This window comes from Rhincodon typus, chromosome 3 (genome assembly GCF_021869965.1).
Source record: "Rhincodon typus isolate 14 chromosome 3, sRhiTyp1.1, whole genome shotgun sequence".
NCBI lineage: Eukaryota > Metazoa > Chordata > Chondrichthyes > Orectolobiformes > Rhincodontidae > Rhincodon > Rhincodon typus.
In genome coordinates this window covers 97,550,693-97,567,712 of record NC_063334.1, presented here as the reverse complement: position 1 = coordinate 97,567,712, position 17,020 = coordinate 97,550,693, and the positions used below count along the sequence as shown (strand labels likewise).

At 39.5% G+C, this 17,020-nt stretch overlaps 1 protein-coding gene across 2 annotated transcripts in view; it reads left to right on the top strand.

Moving 5' to 3' along the window:
- hmgcra (3-hydroxy-3-methylglutaryl-CoA reductase a) overlaps positions 1-16,349 on the top strand; it is a 33,165-nt gene extending 16,816 nt beyond the window's left edge. For both annotated transcript variants that reach the window (XM_048619457.1, XM_048619463.1), the window contains 9 exons: positions 2,143-2,337; positions 3,371-3,529; positions 3,893-4,050; positions 6,071-6,176; positions 8,213-8,383; positions 8,540-8,680; positions 10,355-10,513; positions 12,597-12,751; positions 14,224-16,349. In XM_048619457.1, the coding sequence (XP_048475414.1) occupies positions 2,143-2,337; positions 3,371-3,529; positions 3,893-4,050; positions 6,071-6,176; positions 8,213-8,383; positions 8,540-8,680; positions 10,355-10,513; positions 12,597-12,751; positions 14,224-14,278 (1,299 nt within the window). In that variant the 3' untranslated portion in view covers positions 14,279-16,349. The remainder of the gene's footprint in view (positions 1-2,142; positions 2,338-3,370; positions 3,530-3,892; positions 4,051-6,070; positions 6,177-8,212; positions 8,384-8,539; positions 8,681-10,354; positions 10,514-12,596; positions 12,752-14,223) is intronic.
- Positions 16,350-17,020: the final 671 nt, after the last annotated feature.

Genomic DNA, 17,020 nt, shown 5'->3' with positions numbered 1-17,020 from the left:
AAATATTCATGGATATGGTGCCAATCAGTTGGGCTACTTTGTCCAAATGGTACCAAGCTTCTTGAGTATCGTTGGAGCTACACTCAGCCAGACATGGGGAGAATTCTATCACCCTCCCGGTGCCTTAGATCGTGGGCAGGCTTTGGGGAGCCAGCAAGTGAATTACTTTCTGCAAGACTCTTGGCCTCTGATCTGGTCTTGTAGCCATACTATTTACATGGATAGTCCAGTTCAGGTTAATGGTACCTTCCAAATGTTAGGTGGGGAATTCAGTGATAATGCCTTTTAAATGTCAAGGCATGATGGTTGCATTCTCTTTGTTGTAAATGGTCATTTCCTGGCACTTGCATCACTTGTCAAACCAAACCTGGACATTGTCCAGGTCTTGGCTGCATTTGGACATGGACTGCTTCCGTACTCGAGGAATGGCAAATATGCCGAACATAGTGTAATCATCAGCAAAATCCCCACTTCTGATCATATATGATTGGAGAAAGATCACTGAAATAGCTGACGATGATTGCATCTAGGATTCTCCTATGACAAACTCCTGCAGCCTCCAACAACCACAGCTACCTTCCTTCTATGCCATATATGGCTCCAAGCAGTGGAGAGTTTTCTGCAGATTTCCACTGACTCCGCATTTCTTAATGCTCCTCTGCTACACTGTCAAATACAGCTTCCATGTTAAAGAATAAAGTTAACAAAATGAAATGAGCATTGATTCTCTAGATGCTTTTATAACCCCATTGCAGTAAAGCTGTGTAATGCGGATAGGACTGAGTTGCCCTGGCCAAACTCAAACTGAGCTTCAGTAAGCAAGTGCAGCTTGATAATACTGTTGATTTACCCCTTTCCATTGCTTACCAATCAAGAAAAGACTGGGGCAATAATTGGCTAAGTTGGATTTGTCCTGCTTTTTGTTTACAAAATGTGCAGGATGTGTTAACAACTCTTATGATTATACACCAGGGAGCTGCCATCTTTTCTGCGTCAATCCTGGTGGTGTGACAGGACCTCACTATGGATGGTGTTATATGGGGCATTATGTGTGATGTGATATTATGACTGTCAGGCTGCTGCTTGATCAGACTGGGTCAATTATGCAATTTTGTAATAGCCTTCCGCCTTAGTAAGGAGGACTTAGTAAGGGTCGATGAGCTTGACTTGTTTGTTTCCGGTCTATCCAGCTTTTTATTTTAAAAAACTGTTTGTTGTAATTAGAGCATGAGTGTCACCCACCATTGCTGTGGGTTTGAAGTGACATGGGCTAAACCAGGTAAGGGTGGCAGTTTTCCTCCTCAAAAGGACATTCGTGAATCAGAGGGGCTTTTTTACATCAATTATTTAATGGTCATCTTTAGACTTTTCGTTGTAGATTTTAAATTGCATTCAAATTCCACCACCTCCAGTGGTGTATTTGAGCCAGGTCCTCAGAATATAAAAAGCCCTTTTCAATTTACTAGTCTAGTGACCACCACAGCATTCAGCTGTCCTTATTGTAGATAACAGATAATATATACTGAGAAATGTGCACTGATTCTCACACTATGCCTTGTTTTATTGCATTTAACATAGCGACTTCTAAGTTTTTTTTAATCTGCCAATGCTGCTAAATTGCAGAGTTCAGTTAAATTTAGATGTTTAATTTCCCAATTTCTGATGCATGTGAACGGCTGAATAAGGAACTTTAGACTTCTAATACTAATTTAAAAAGGGTTCTAATTTGAATTAAATAATCCTTTTTTTGTTTAAGACGCACTATTATTTTGCCATTTTGAGTAACAATTTCAAATGTTATCACCAAACCTGGACCAGGTGCTTATAGTAACCTGGTAGCTTTATGTTCATGGTTTCTATTTGCTTCAATTTTGATAGAATCTGCTAGAGAATGAATGTTAAAGTAGAGTTCTTGGAATTAAACTTCTGGTAAGATAGCCAGTCATAGAGTTTGACTGCACAGAAAAAGGCCCTTCAGCCCGTTTTGAGTCTGCACCAGACAAAAACAAGCCCTAATTATTCTGATCCCATATACCAGCACTTGGCCCATAGCTTTGCATCAGCATCACCAGTACACATAGAAATACTTCTAAAATGTTTATTTAAATTAATTTCGAGCTTATGTTTTTTTATTATCTCCAGCGAGGAGCAAAACACCTTAGTGATGCTGAGGTAATCCGTCTGGTGAATGCCAAACATATTCCAGCTTACAAACTGGAGAATATGATGGAAACTCCAGAACGTGGTGTGTTCATTCGTAGACAGATCCTGGCTGAAAAACTGCCAAAAACTACTGCATTACAAATGCTTCCCTACAAGGATTACGATTACTCTCTGGTAAGTCAGAGTTCTCAATACTAGAGATTTGGAAGAGTGAGATGGAACTATGAACTATGGAGGTGTCTTTCAGAAGTGAAAGGTTAGAGACGTGGAAAACTTATTTGTTTCTTTTCCTCCAAATTAGGTAAAACTGTTTGAAAGGAAAACTAAATACAAACTTTAAACCATCTTCAATTGTATTTTTAAACTTTGACGAGTTTTAGTGATGACATTTTTTAGTTTTGAGTGAAATGAATAATTCTCATGAAGATTTACACTTGACTTATTTATTGATTTTCCACTTTATTCTCAGTCGTTATTGACTCAATCCTGTAACTGAGGGGCCTGATGTAAGATTTTCTAATTATTCTGGTCAGAGATGTTATACATCTGCTGGCTAGTGTGGACACTACCACTGCACCACAAGAATCTGAGAGGCCTGATTGTAGGAGGAACATGATGACTCTGCACACCTGTGGAACTCCTTACATCTCTGTATTGGCTCCCCTTTTTTTTTTTCCTCTTCAGTGATTTTATTTATGGATTAGGAGATCAAATTTTATATCATGCTACCCCGGCACCTTCCAGCTGTACCTCCTATGTGTATATTAATTTTTTAAATCTTGTACTACCAATGGAGTTGACTTCCCTATTTCAGGTATCTGCAGTTAATCTTGCATGCAACATGCATGAGGTTAGAGTGCTGGGCACTCAACTTTTTAAGAAACTGGAGTCAAGTTTCTTCATGGCCTTTACTTGACATCCAAATCGACACTATGTCATCAAATATTATTGAAATGCATCCTGAAGTAGGAACCAATTGGTTAGTTTAATTTTACGAAAGGCTGTGAGGCCATTTATATCACCAATTGATCTCGAGTCTGCAAACTTGAATCAAACTGGGAATAGTAGATATGAATGAATTGGCTTTTTAACCAGCTGAACTTTGATAGGAGACAATTAAATCCAGGATTTGTAGTTTTGGATTTGGAAATTGAATTCTACTTCTTTCAATACATGTGAATTTATTTTGTCTAACCTGATCTGCTAGGTCATGGGCACTTGCTGTGAGAATATCATTGGCTACATGCCCATCCCTGTGGGAGTTGTTGGACCACTTTTCCTGAATGGGAAGGAGTTCCAAGTGCCTATGGCAACGACTGAAGGCTGTCTTGTGGCAAGCACTAACCGTGGTTGCAGGGCAATATGTGTAAGTAGACTTAAACATCCAATGTTATATTAAACAGATTCAAGAACAGGTTCCTCCACTCTGGTATCGGACTCTTAATGTTGACGTTGTGCGTTCTGGCACTCTCTCTCCAAATCCTCCCACCCCACGGTGGCTGAAATGTCATAACCTGCACTCTGTGCTACACTTTTAAGCTCTCATGTAGTACAATATGCCTGCAAAGTGCACAAGATAATACTTTTCACTGTACTTTGCTACACATGACAGTAATACATTAAATCACATAAGTAAAATCAAATGCTTTATAGTCGAGTACTAAATATTTCATTACCTTTTTTAACTTGCTTGCTGGTGAAACTAAATATTTTGATCTTTCAATTTAAGCTGGGTGGTGGAGCACGGAGTCGCGTTTTGGCAGATGGAATGACTAGAGGGCCAGTTGTAAGGCTGCCGACTGCATGTGAGGCAGCAGAAGTGAAAACCTGGCTAGAGAACCCTGAAGGCTTTCAAATTATGAAGGAGATGTTTGACAGCACTAGTAGGTGAGGTTTTGTGTATTCTACAATATTAGATTGAGACGCTTTGAATTTCAGATTATTCTGCGCTGTATTGTTGTTCGGCTGCCATGAAGTGATAATGTGGGTCCATTTCTTTACCATTTTTTCCTAATTTCACCTGCAGTTAGCACCAAAGGTCTTCGTTTCACTGATGTTGGAGCCTTCCAGTGGAATATACATTTGTGTAGAGCTCCATGGATGCAGAAATGTACAGACAATTTTAAAAAATTAAAATATTGCTGCATTGTACTTAAAGTTAGATTTTGTATTTGTTCTGGACATAGTGTGAATTTAACTTAAGAACATGGTCCTAATATGAGCTGGAGGAAGTTATTGCAAGTGACATTGGTACAGAGTGACTTAATTTCACTGCTAGACTTTTGAGTTTGGCTTAGTTCTAAATCCAGTTTAAAGCAACTTCTGACTCCTTGGAAGGAAAGAATATCAGTGAATGTAGCTTCCCACTGTTATTTGAATTTGACACTTAGTACAAACTGCTTCCACCAAGAAGCTTTGAAAAGTGTCCAGAAGACATTTTATGCTCCTGACAGGGAATGATTTTAAAAGTTTGGGAAGCATCAGTACATTTCTTTTGGTGAAGAAATCTCAGAATTATACAATAAATCTTTGGAATTTATGAAGTGCACATCAGTACTCTGTCAGCAAACCACAATAGTGGTGGAAACAAAGGAACTAGAAGCAGGTGTAGGCAAATTGCTCGTCGAGCCTGCTGCACCATTTACTACCATCATGGCTGGTGTCATCTCTGCCTCAACTCCACTTCCCTGTCTGCTCTTCCTAATCCTTTAACCCATTAGGAATTTTAAAAAAATCTGTAATCTCCTCAAAATTTAATTCAATGCCCCAGTATCCACTGCATTCTGGGCTAAGTGAATTTTATAGATACACGCCCCTTTTGAGAGAAGTGATTTCTGCTGCTCTCAATTTTAGCCTAAGGGGTGACAGATTTAAAACAATGGTCTTTCTTTCTATATTTCCCTTCGAAGCAAAACATCTGCTGTCTACTTTGTCAATCCCATTTAACACATCTTGAACCTTAATTGGATCTCCTGTCATTCTTTTAAATTCTAGCAAATATAGGCCTAAACTGCTCAAATCTCTCATCCGTGAACCTTCTTTGAACTGCATCCTTCCTCGAGGGGGTGAAAACTGTATGTAGTTCTCCAGATACAGTGTCACCAATGCCTTGTATAATTGCAACAACACTTCCCTGTTTTTATGGGTCATTCCTTCAATAAATGCCAAAATTACATTTGTCTGCCTTCTTACCTAGCATGCCTGTATACTAGCTTCCTGTGACTTATACACAAGGACACCCAAATCCCACCTCACAAAGCATGTTGTACTGTCTTTATGTAAGTTGCCTTTTTCCATTCTTTTGACCAAAAATGGATAATCTTGAGCTTACCTACTTTTAAACGCCATCTGCCAAATTTTGGGCCATGCATTTAATCCAATTTCATTTTTCTTCATTGCAACTTCCCACCTATTTTATTGTCCTCTTTCAGTTTCTGAGGATGCTCACTCTAGTAGCTGGGAAGAAAATTGAACAATGTATTCCTGCTTCAAAAGTTGAAATGAGGCTCAGGAAGAATTGGAGGAATAGCATTAATCTGTTTTATTATATTGTCATTTTTGTGGTGGTAATCTGTTTTCTTTGCCCAGTACTGTCCTTGTGTCTTTTCTATTTCCCCACCACAACTTTCAGCAAGCATACGTCAGTTAGGTTTAATTTGCAGAATTCCCACAAACTCTCTGTAGCTCAGCTGAGACATGAAAGATTCTGTCACCTGTCCTGTATCTACCCCAACCAGAAATGTGGCCCTAGAATCATTTGGAATTATACGAAACAAGTTAGTACTAACATGCTAGGGATTGGCTTAACTGACTGACTGCAGTTTCTTGCCTCTACAAATCAACTGTAGTTTACGTAAAATCTCCAAGTTTTTTTTCCATAGAATCTTACAATTTTTTAAATCTGCAGATATGCCCGGCTTCAGAGGCTGCAGATTGGGCTTGCTGGACGTGATCTCTATATCCGTTTTCAATCAAAGACTGGAGATGCCATGGGCATGAACATGATCTCGAAGGCAAGTATAAGTTCAAGATACTGGAGATAGTCAACAGGGTTATGCAGCATTCATGTGAAGAAACTGTATTGTCTGTCAGAACAAGAAAATATTAGATGGAACAAGTATGAAATAATGACAGAGGCAGAATGAGGGACTGGGATAGCGAAAGAACAAAGGACAGGTCTATGATATGGGAGGTAATGGTATTAGCACCAGACCCTTTTAATCTAGACACCTGGGTTTGAATCCCACCATGACATAGTGCAATTTGAATTCAATAAAAAGCTGGAATAAAGTGTCTAAAGAATCTGACCATAAAACAATTGTCATTTGGTGAATTAGAGGAGTTCATTGACAGTGTCCTTTCGGAAAGGCATTTGTCATTGTTCTTAGCTGGCCTGGCCTACATGTGACTCCAGACCCACAGCAATGTGGTTGATTCTTAACTGCCCTATGGGTAATTGGGGAAATAAATGCTGGCTGAGCCAGTGACACCATTTCTTTTTGCGGGGGGAAAAGAATGGAAAAATTTAAATGCTAAACGTACCTGTGGCTCTGATCTTCTGGTTGCTGGTGGTTTAATTCTGTCCTGATACAGCCTGTCTACCCTTGGCCTTCTATATTTCTTGCAGTGAAGATTGAGGAGCAGCACCTGATCTTTCAGTTGGGCATTTTACAACCTTCTGTACTTGTATATCATTACCAGGACTTGATCTCTAGGAAAATGGTCATGGTTAGTCGGTCATCTTTTGCAGCTCATCTGGACTTCTACCACGTTTCTTGTCATAGTTCCCTTTTGCTTTCAGTCCCACATCATACTCCATCTGGCAGATTTTTACCTACTCCCTCAACTTCTTCTGTTTATCTGCAAATTCTTTGTGCCTTGACATGTCTATACTTTCCTATCTACCTTGGTATCATCTTCAAATTAAGCTGCTACACCTTTGGTCCCCTCAGCTAGGTCATTGGTGTAAATTGTAAAATGTTAAGCCCCCAGCACAGTTGCCTGTAGGACTCCCTATTCTTCATATTTCTGCCAATCAAACAACAATGCGAGCATACTGGGTTTTTGCCAGGCAGCCAATCTTCTATCCACGATAATGTAAGATGGCAGTGGAGGATGCTCCAACCAGGACTCTTTGCTCTACCTGTTCTTTTTCATCTTTTCTCCCTCCCACTCCTCATGGTGTTGGCAGAGACGCCAGCAGCTGGAGTGGGGATGCCGGCAACCAGCGGCCTGGTGCAGGAGCAGGGATAGTGGCCCAGCAGAGAGCATGGCGACAGCCAGCGGTCAGACCATGTGGAGGCCCCCTGTGTTCGTCTGCTGCAGAGACCCTTTGGAGAGATACTGTGGTCTTTGTCTTTTTAACTTTGCTGCTTGTTTTTTCTGACCTATGGCCATACTGTGATGTAACTTTTTTTCTTCGTTTCTCTATTCTGTAACTAAGAATTGTATGTAGGTACCTTTTGTACCCAAGATGGCCTTGTAAGTGGCAACTTACAAACTTTTCGCTGTACTCATTTGAGTAAGTGTGACAATAAAGCTAATTCAATTCAATGTGTTGCACCCTATATCGTGAACTTTTACTTGCTGCAGTAACTTCTGCGGCATTTGTAAAATGCTTTTTAAGATATCTTAACTTCCCTTTATTACTCCTTTAAATAAGTCATGCCTTTTTTTCTTGTTTCAAAACGCACCAATAAAAAGGTGGGGGCGGGGTGTGAAAAGAAAAATGAGACCAGCTATAAATTTCGAGATTGCCATTTTTAATCTGTAGTTTCTGAATATTACTTGATTTCAGCCTTAATGCATTCCATTACTTTTTGCTGTTTAAATGTTAGTGAGCTTCAGTCTGATAAAGTAAGTGTGGTGATGCAAAAGTCATGTATAGGGAAACATTATTGTGCATAGTAGGAACAGCAAACTGCTGTATAAGTTGTATGAGTACTTTTTCTATGTGGGTGCAATGGATTAAGTGACCTTTTTTGTATGTGTCTCATAATTTGATGTCTTAAGACTGGTGTGCTTTTTTTTTCCTTGTTTTATTTAATAGGGTACAGAGAAGGCTCTCTCCAGGTTGCAGGAAGAGTTCCCATCTTTGCGTGTACTAGCAGTTAGTGGCAACTACTGCACAGATAAGAAACCTGCTGCAATTAACTGGATTGAGGGAAGGGGGAAGTCTATAGTTTGTGAAGCAGTCATTCCAGCCAAAGTTGTGCATGAGGTATATAGTGTGTGCAAGTGTTTGCACTTTGCATGGTTCACACTACTTCAATAAGAGATGCACTAATCGATATTAAAGGCTTTTACAAATCATTTGATTCCAACAATTGTCTGTAATTAGTTTAATTCTCTTTGCATTTTGTTTTGTTTTCTTTAGGTATTAAAAACCTCTACACACTCTCTTGTAGAAGTGAATATCAGCAAAAACCTAGTGGGTTCAGCTATGGCTGGAAGTCAGGGTGGTTACAACGCACATGCTGCAAATATCGTTACAGCTATTTATATTGCCTGTGGACAGGTAGGTGCAAGAATTTTTTTCAATGTTTATTTTGCTGCATTCTCAATAGTACACATTTTTGCAATAATGAAAATCCACATTCCTTCAGTGAGAGCTTACTGGAAATATACTAGGTAAGTAGCCAACAGAGGATTTGGAGTCAGTTCTGAGGAAGGGTCACCGGACCTGAAATGTTAACTTTTTTTATTCAGAGTTGCTGGCAGACCTGCTGTGCTTTTCCAAAAACTTCTGTTTTTGTTTGTGATTTACAGTATCCGTGGTTCTTTCGGTTTTTATAGAGGATTTTGTTTGGATCTAGACCTGACAAGTTGAGAGATCCTCCTTTAACTGATGTCTCAACTCAAACATGGTATTGTTAAGACTCTGGTTAAAAATTTAGGCTAGCATTGGTAAAACCACATGATTTCCAAAGCTGCAATTACTTAATTGGCCTTTGAACTGTTTGGATGTTATCCATAAGTATAGGAGTTGGGACGTCATGTGGCTGTACACGACATTGGTGAGGCCACTTTGGAGTACTGTGTTCATTTCTGGTCACTCCTCTGCTACAGGAAGAATGTTATTAAACTAAAAAGAGCAGTAAAATTTATAAGGATATTGCCAAGATTGGAGGGTTTGAGTTATAAGGAGAGGCTGGATCTTTTGTCCCTGGAGCATCAAGGCTGAGGGTTGCCCTTTTAAAGAGGTTTTTAAAATCATGAGGGGAATAGATAAGGTGAGTAGCTAAGGTCTTTTTGTGGAGGTGGTGGAGCCCAAAACTTGAGAGCATAGGTTTAAGGTGTGAGGGGAAGGGTTTTTAAAAGAGATCTAAAGGCAACTTTTTCACAGAAGGTGGTGCATGTATGGAATGAGTTACCAGAGGAAGATACAATACAACATTTAGAAGACATTTCAACAGATGCATGGATAGGAAAGATTTTAGCGGGATATGGACCAAGCTCAGGAAAATGGGTCTAGTTAAGTTTGGGATTCCTGATTTGGCGTGCATGAGTGGCCTGAATGTTCTGTTTCTGATGCTGTTTGATTCTGTAACTCGGTAATTTTCTAATGACTGTTCTACCTGGGTAGTTTTGGTGGCAATGTAATTTTAAAACTGTCTGATCTTACTGATGAACTAGAATGTGTTGTTGGTGTCCCTTATTTACTGTGAAACCCCACTGTCATCAACAATAGAAATGAGTGAGGCAGCCATGGCACTTCAGGAGATTGAGATCCACCTTTCTTGTATTTTTTTTTCAAGGCCATATAATCATTCTGCTGTTGGTGCATTTGAGAACTGCCTGCCATTTGCTAATCATACCTGCCACAGCTACTGAAGATATACTAAACCATAGCTCTAATTTTAAAATAATCCTATTAAAATTACACTCATTGTTTCACTTCTATGGCATGTCCCACTATAGCCATTCCTGTAGCCTATTTGCTTCAGAAGTGTTACCAATGACTACTCACCAGCTTGGATCTTAACAACTTAATGATTTAGCTGGCTGTACAGCCAACTAGAACATTGCCACTATCAGTTTCCGCTCAATCCATTTAAGTATTGCCTAAAAGTGCATATTTAAGGTGATAAACACAACCTGGCGCTGGTGTTTTTTACCTCAAAACTCTTCTAACCCATAAGCATTTAATTCTTTACCCTGTTTTTGTTGATGCTACATGTTTCTAATTTAGGACCCAGCCCAGAATATTGGTAGTTCGAATTGTATTACGTTAATGGAATCAACAGGCCCCAGTAATGAAGACTTGTATATTAGCTGCACCATGCCGTCCATAGAGGTTGGAACTGTTGGGGGAGGAACCAACTTGCCACCGCAGCAAACTTGCCTGCAGGTGAGAATTTATGTAAATAATTTATATTTGATGTTGTATTTCTTGATGTGTAGATTGAAACCAGAAGAAAACTAATGAAAAAGTAAATGGAGAAGGTATTAGTTTTGGCCAAATATTTGGCTTGTTTCATACCCCGAGAGCAGACTACATTATAGTGACTGGTGCATTTATGGGAAATTCAACAGCCAGTTGTTCACAGTGAGGCGTGATGCAGAACATTAGTGACCTGAAGTGTTTAAAACAACAAGAAAACCATGGAAATTTTAATATTCAAATTGTCAGCGCAGGTGGGGGCTTTAATTTTTTACATTTCATATAAAAGATGCCACTATTAGACAGCGGAAATTAAGGTGACTCAAATCTCTAATGTAGTCTTTCTATGCCTAGTGAAGTGAACAACTGGCGTATTCTGGACCAAAAGCAACTTCAAATTATTTGAAGATTAGAACAGTAACCGATACCATTCAAAGATTTGTTGTTCAGTGTGGAATGCTAAGGAAGATTTACTTTAGAAGTAACTAAACATAGGAACAAGAGTAGACTATTCATCCCATCAAGTGTGCATCGCTGTTGTTAGATTACATCTGATCTAGTGCCACCTTCCCATGTTATCTCCCATATTCCTTTGGTGTCTTTAATTTGCTCAATGATTTGAGCTTCCACAGTGTTCTGGGGTAATGAATTCTAAAGGTTCACCACCACCTGTGGTGAAAAAGTTCTGCCTTTGTCAAAGGTAGTAAAAACTGTAGATGCTGGAGTCAGAGACAACAGTGTGGAGATGGAGGAAGGCAGCATCAAAGGAGCAGGAAAGCTGACGTTTTGGGTCACGACCCTTCTTCAGAAATGGGGGAGGGAGAAGGGAGCTCTGAAGTAAATAGACGGAGGGTTGGGGCTGGGGAAGGTAGTTGAGATGCTGATAGCGGGGTGAGTGCAGATAGCCAGTGGTGAGGATTGGTTAGCGAGGTGGGAGGAGCAGAAAGGTGGAAGAGAAGACGGACAGGTCAAGGAGGCGGGGACGAGAGGAAGGGTTGGTCATGGAATGATGCTGGGGTTGGGGAGATTTTGAAACTGGTAAAGTCCACCTTGAGACCATTGGGTTGTCGGCTCCCGAGGCAGAATATGAGGTGCTGCTTCTCTGGTTTCTGGGTGGCGTCGTTGTGACACCTTTCTCAATCCGTTTTTTAAATGGCCTACCCATCTATGCTGTAACTGAATGGATAGTTAAAAGTGATTTATAGATCTTAAACTTTGTTGACAGTTCCCTGCTGATGGGTTCCAAGACATTTATTTTTAATAAGTTTCTGAGATTTTGTCCCGTGGTTTTTGATCACCAGTCAGGAGAAACATGTACATCCTCCTGTAAGAAATTATCTCTCCTGCTTTGAAATGTTGAGGAAACTAGGCCTGAAAGAAAAAAGAGGTGGCGGCTGCTGCTGCTAAACTGAGGTGGTGATAACGGTCAGTGGTTTGAAGTGGTTAGCTGTGCTGGGAGCAACCCATACAAAACAGGACCTGGGGTTATGGGGGTGGATACTGAAGATGGAGGAGGATATTCAAGTTCTGAAATTGTTACATTCAATGTTGTGTCCTGAGAGCTGTAAAGTACCTGAGGTTTTATTTCTCCAGCTTGCCTTGAGTCTTGCTGGAGCACCCATAGCAGGCCTGAGAAAGAAATGTTGGCATGGGAACGCTGTTGGAGTGGCAGGCAACTGAAAACACTTTTTTTTTACAGTCTGAGCATAGGTGTTCCATAAAGCAGGCATCCAGGTGGTGTTTCGTCTCCCCCAGTGTAGAGTTGTGAATGCAGTAAATTAGATAGAGTGAAGTGCAGGTATATTGCTTCAGGAAAGTGTCTGGGCCTTGGATAGTGCAGAGGAGGTAAATGGGCAGGTGTTACGCCTTCTGCGGTTTGCATGGGAAGGTGCTGTGGGGTGGAGTAGGCAAGCATGTCCCAGAAAGAATGGTCCCTGCAAAAGATAAACAAAAGGAGCACCTTTTTATCCATCTATTACCAAACTCCTCACACTCACTAAATCTGCTTACAATCTGCTGTTACTTAAAATATTTCTACATGTTTTCTTAGATGCTTGGTGTTCAGGGTGCAAGTCGGGAATGTCCTGGTGAAAATGCACGTCAGCTGGCAGAGATAGTTTGTGGTACAGTAATGGCAGGTGAACTGTCTCTCATGGCAGCACTGGCAGCTGGACATCTGGTGAAAAGCCACATGATCCATAATAGGTAAATCAGTTTTTCACTTAATGTTTCACTGCTTGTACTTGATTAAATTTAAAAACTAACTATCTACACGTTTCAAACACTGCCATTAATGCCTTAGCACTTTGTCATTCAACCATTTACGGCTAGTCTGTTCTGCCAAAACTTGTTGCTATACATTTTATACCTTTAAAACAATTAGTGTTGAATTACAGCAATGCAGTACATTTAAGCTGCATATTAGCGATTTTAAATGTTCTCTTCCTGCTCTGGTTTCAGCAATGTAGCCAAGAAGGCAGTTACATGTCTTTGGATCTAGCTGTCTCAACTTGTCTAGTGTGTACTTTACATTTGATTTTAGGCTGTGTCAGCTGAGGGCGGCGGGGACAAGTAATCCAAGACAATCTAGCTAGAGCGACTGGATTGAAACCAGGAATGAATCCAAAAATGTCCAGTTTACTTTTTTCCCCCTAACTCATTCTCCATTAGGATGTTGAGGCCATTTACAATGCCTTCATCATCTGGTGAGACTGGATTGGTCAACTCAGCATATTCCTAGGATAGAACAGTGTATTGTTGTCTCCCTGGAGCTTGCTTGCCAAGTTAGCCATCTCTGACAGTTTGCTGCAATTTCAGAAAATCTTTTATTATACCAGCCTTAACTTCTGCTAGCTCAGTTGTTTTCATACAGATAATGGTTGAATGAGGAAGGCCCCATGTTGATCAGTCATCCCTGCTGACTTGAACCAAGGTGGCAAATTTAGCACAGCTATCCACCTAACCTGCACATCTTTTGGACAGTGGGAGGAAACAGGAGCACCCAGCAGAAACCCATGCAGACACAGAACGTGCAAACTCCCCACAGTCTCCCAAGGCTGGGACTGAACCTGGGTCCCTTGTGCTGTGAGGCAGCAGTGTTAACCACAAATGTCCTTTAAAGTGAGTGGTTTTCTAGGGCTACGTAAGTAAGCACGTTGCTGTTGCTCTGCGCAAGAGTGACAGATTTCTTTTTTCCCTATAAGATGCAGTTTCATGATTACCATTACCAAGACTTTTTTTTTTGTTTTATGTTCCAGACTTTGATTTCTTGAACCCTGAATTGCTGGTTCAGTAGCATTTCTACAATACACATTCCCCTAGCTAACCTTCCAGTATCAATTCTGTCAAGTTATTTCCCCCTTGTGGAAGGGACTAGAGGATAGTTTAAAAATCACACGTCTTCGGTTAGATGAAGAGAAATTTTGAAGGCTGCTTTTCAATGAAAAGCTGAATGGTCTTGTATGTTCACATGAAGTGCTATGACCGGGTGTGTAGTGCACTCAGAGGAAGACAAATCTGATTGGTAGTAGCTTCTTGAGCAATTAAAGTGATGAAAAGGGACTACTTATTGGTTCAAGTAACTAGATGTAAATACAAACGGCCTCTCCTACATGTTAGTTGAACCTATTGTAAAGATCACTTGTCACTATTTAATGTTATTATGCTTAAATCTGCAGGTCAAAGGTTAATCTCCAGGTACTCCCCAGCAACAGTACGAAGAAAGCAGCTTGATTGCAATAGAATATGTGAAGGGGATTCACTGTAAAGACTGGCACTTGTACACTGGAAAAATGCTTTGGATTTCTGTTTTGAATTAAAGGGACAATTTAGTGTGTTCATGATCGATTTTCAGAATTGCTGGTCTATACTGTTGACCAGTATATCTGAAATGAAGCAAACGAGGGGGACTCCCAAAGCGAAAATACCAATATCAAATAGTGTACCCAGAAATCATACAGTGGTACGAGTGTAGCCTGCAGAACCTACTAATGAGAAGAAACTGTAAAATGTAAAGGACCTTGTGAATGTTTGCTATTCCTGCTTAATCCTAGTGTCTTAAACTCTGTCATAAGTTATTATTTGTTTTTCTTTGGATTAGTTTCAAAGCTTGCAATAATGAGTGTCTTGAGTGAAATTACTGAAAACAATTACTGCACTCTTGATTAAAAACACATCCCTGGCTGTGGAAATTGTTTTGAGTAAGGTTAATATTACCGTAGACACTTTTTTTTTCTTTTACATTTTTTTGAAATTTGTTCACTTTGCACAAATTCATAGGTGTTGCACAGTCTTCAAGAGAAATTCAAAAGTAGGGAAGTTATATCATGATAGTACATGCAAACTGTTGGAGAAGTCAAAATGCTTTATACGGAGTTTTAACACCTTTTTTAATACCAACTGAATTAGCTTTTGCCAAAAATACTTTTTAAACCTCTACTTCACTGCTAGAATTGGAGAATATAATCCTTTCCATGCCTTTGGGGAGAATACCTGAAGTGTAGTTTGCCAGTAACTGACCTGGAATTTCCTGACTGCTTGACACAAGTGGTCAAAAAAAAAACTAACTGCACCTAGCTTTTACACTGGCATCTCCTTAACCATGTGTGCTGTTTCTCCACATCCTCTGGTGAACTTGGCACAGAGTGAAACCAAGTAGTTCTCTAATTATATGAATTGACCAGTTATGACCAAGCTGTATTTTTGCCAGAAGTTTAGCTACAGCAGAACCTAGCATTGTGTCTTGATATCTTTACTATACATCATTCTGATGACAAAGTTCGTATTTAAGTTTTTATGGTTGTGAATTTCATGACCCTCACCTATACATTTCAGTAGAAAAAGAACAGTGCCCAAGGCTGGTACTTCAATTGATTCAAGGCCAGTTGTTTCAAAAAAAAATTCACTCATCTAAAGTAGAATGATTTTCTATTTCACATAATTACATTGTGAAAAATAATTATGGGTCATTCATAACATTTTGCACATCTCTCACCACTACAGAGCTTTTCAGTCATGTTCTCCTTTTTTTAAAAAGCAAGTGATAGAGTTGTAATTGAAATTTAATATCCTATTTACCCCAGAAGTAGAGCAAGATACTTCTGGTTGTGTGCTCTTGATTTGTCCCTTTTTAAAGAAAAATCTGTTGGGCACATACCCTCTTAATTCTTTTATTACAAATTCTGTCAACAACTTTACAGATGTTTGAAACTGCTAAGAGGTAGATTGATTATTCTAAGCCTTCACCTGCTGTTTTGGGGATATTCTGCAATGTTATCATTTAAGAGTACTCCATTCGTTACATAAAGGCAGTAGTGTCCAAGAGACTATTAGTAATAAAGATCTTACAAATCAAAGACTAAAAGTTTAACTGACATTACTATAACTACCAATGCTGTTAAGCCTAGTAAGTTTTCAATCAAGAAAGTGTTTGAAACAAGTCATGGACATGCAATTGCTTGATACCCTATTTACCAAGAAATGTTTACCAACATTTTAAAAATACTTTTAAAGATAGATCAGTCATTCAAATGAAACAAGATTTAACAGGCAATGCTGTATGCAAAATGTGTAACATCATCTGAACAGGTTTAATCAAATGTAACTGGCTGTTCAGAGGCCCAAGACTTTTTAGACTTGACTATATCAAAACAGTAACTGTACTGTGATTGTATTGTACTTAGAGGCAAAAGTTCAGGGTTCTTGCTCATGAAAAGCAGAAATAGAAACAACTACCAGTCTACCACAATTCTAGCACATGCTTTTACAAGGGGAGAAATTCATTAAATACATTTTCAATATGAAACTTTATGTTTGATTGTGTATAATAGTATTGATCTCTACCATTAATCAATCTACACTGTTTTCAATGTATTGTTGAAGAGAGACATCCTGCTTAGTGCAGGATAATGCAAGAATGCCAAATTCCAGATGATCACAATTAAGGAGGAAGGAAAACAAACTGTACAGTACAACTCCTCTTGGAACTGTTAATGGATATATTAAGTCTGTTTCTCTTCCTACAGATGTCACACAACCGGCTGAGTTTCTTCAACAGACTCAGTGCTTTGCATTTATTTTATTACATCGCCAAGTAAGCGATGGCCCAGTGGTGGTATTACTGGACTGTTAATCCAGAGATCCAGATCATGTTCTGGGGTCACAGATTCATATCCCACCACAACAGATGGTGGAATTTGAATTCAGTAAATGTCTGTAATTAAGAATCTAACAATGACCACAAATCCATTGTCAATTGTCAGGAAAAACCCATCTGGTTTACTAATGTTCTTTAGGGAAGGAAATTGCCATCCTTAGCAAGTCTGGCCTACATGTGACTCTGGGCAATAAATGCTGCCTAGCCAGTGACACCCTCATCCCATGAATGAATAAAAAAATTAAGGAACATTTGATCAGTCATGAGCCCTGAAATCCATATAAGGTGTAAAATAATATTGTAAGAGAGTATTGTTGGTG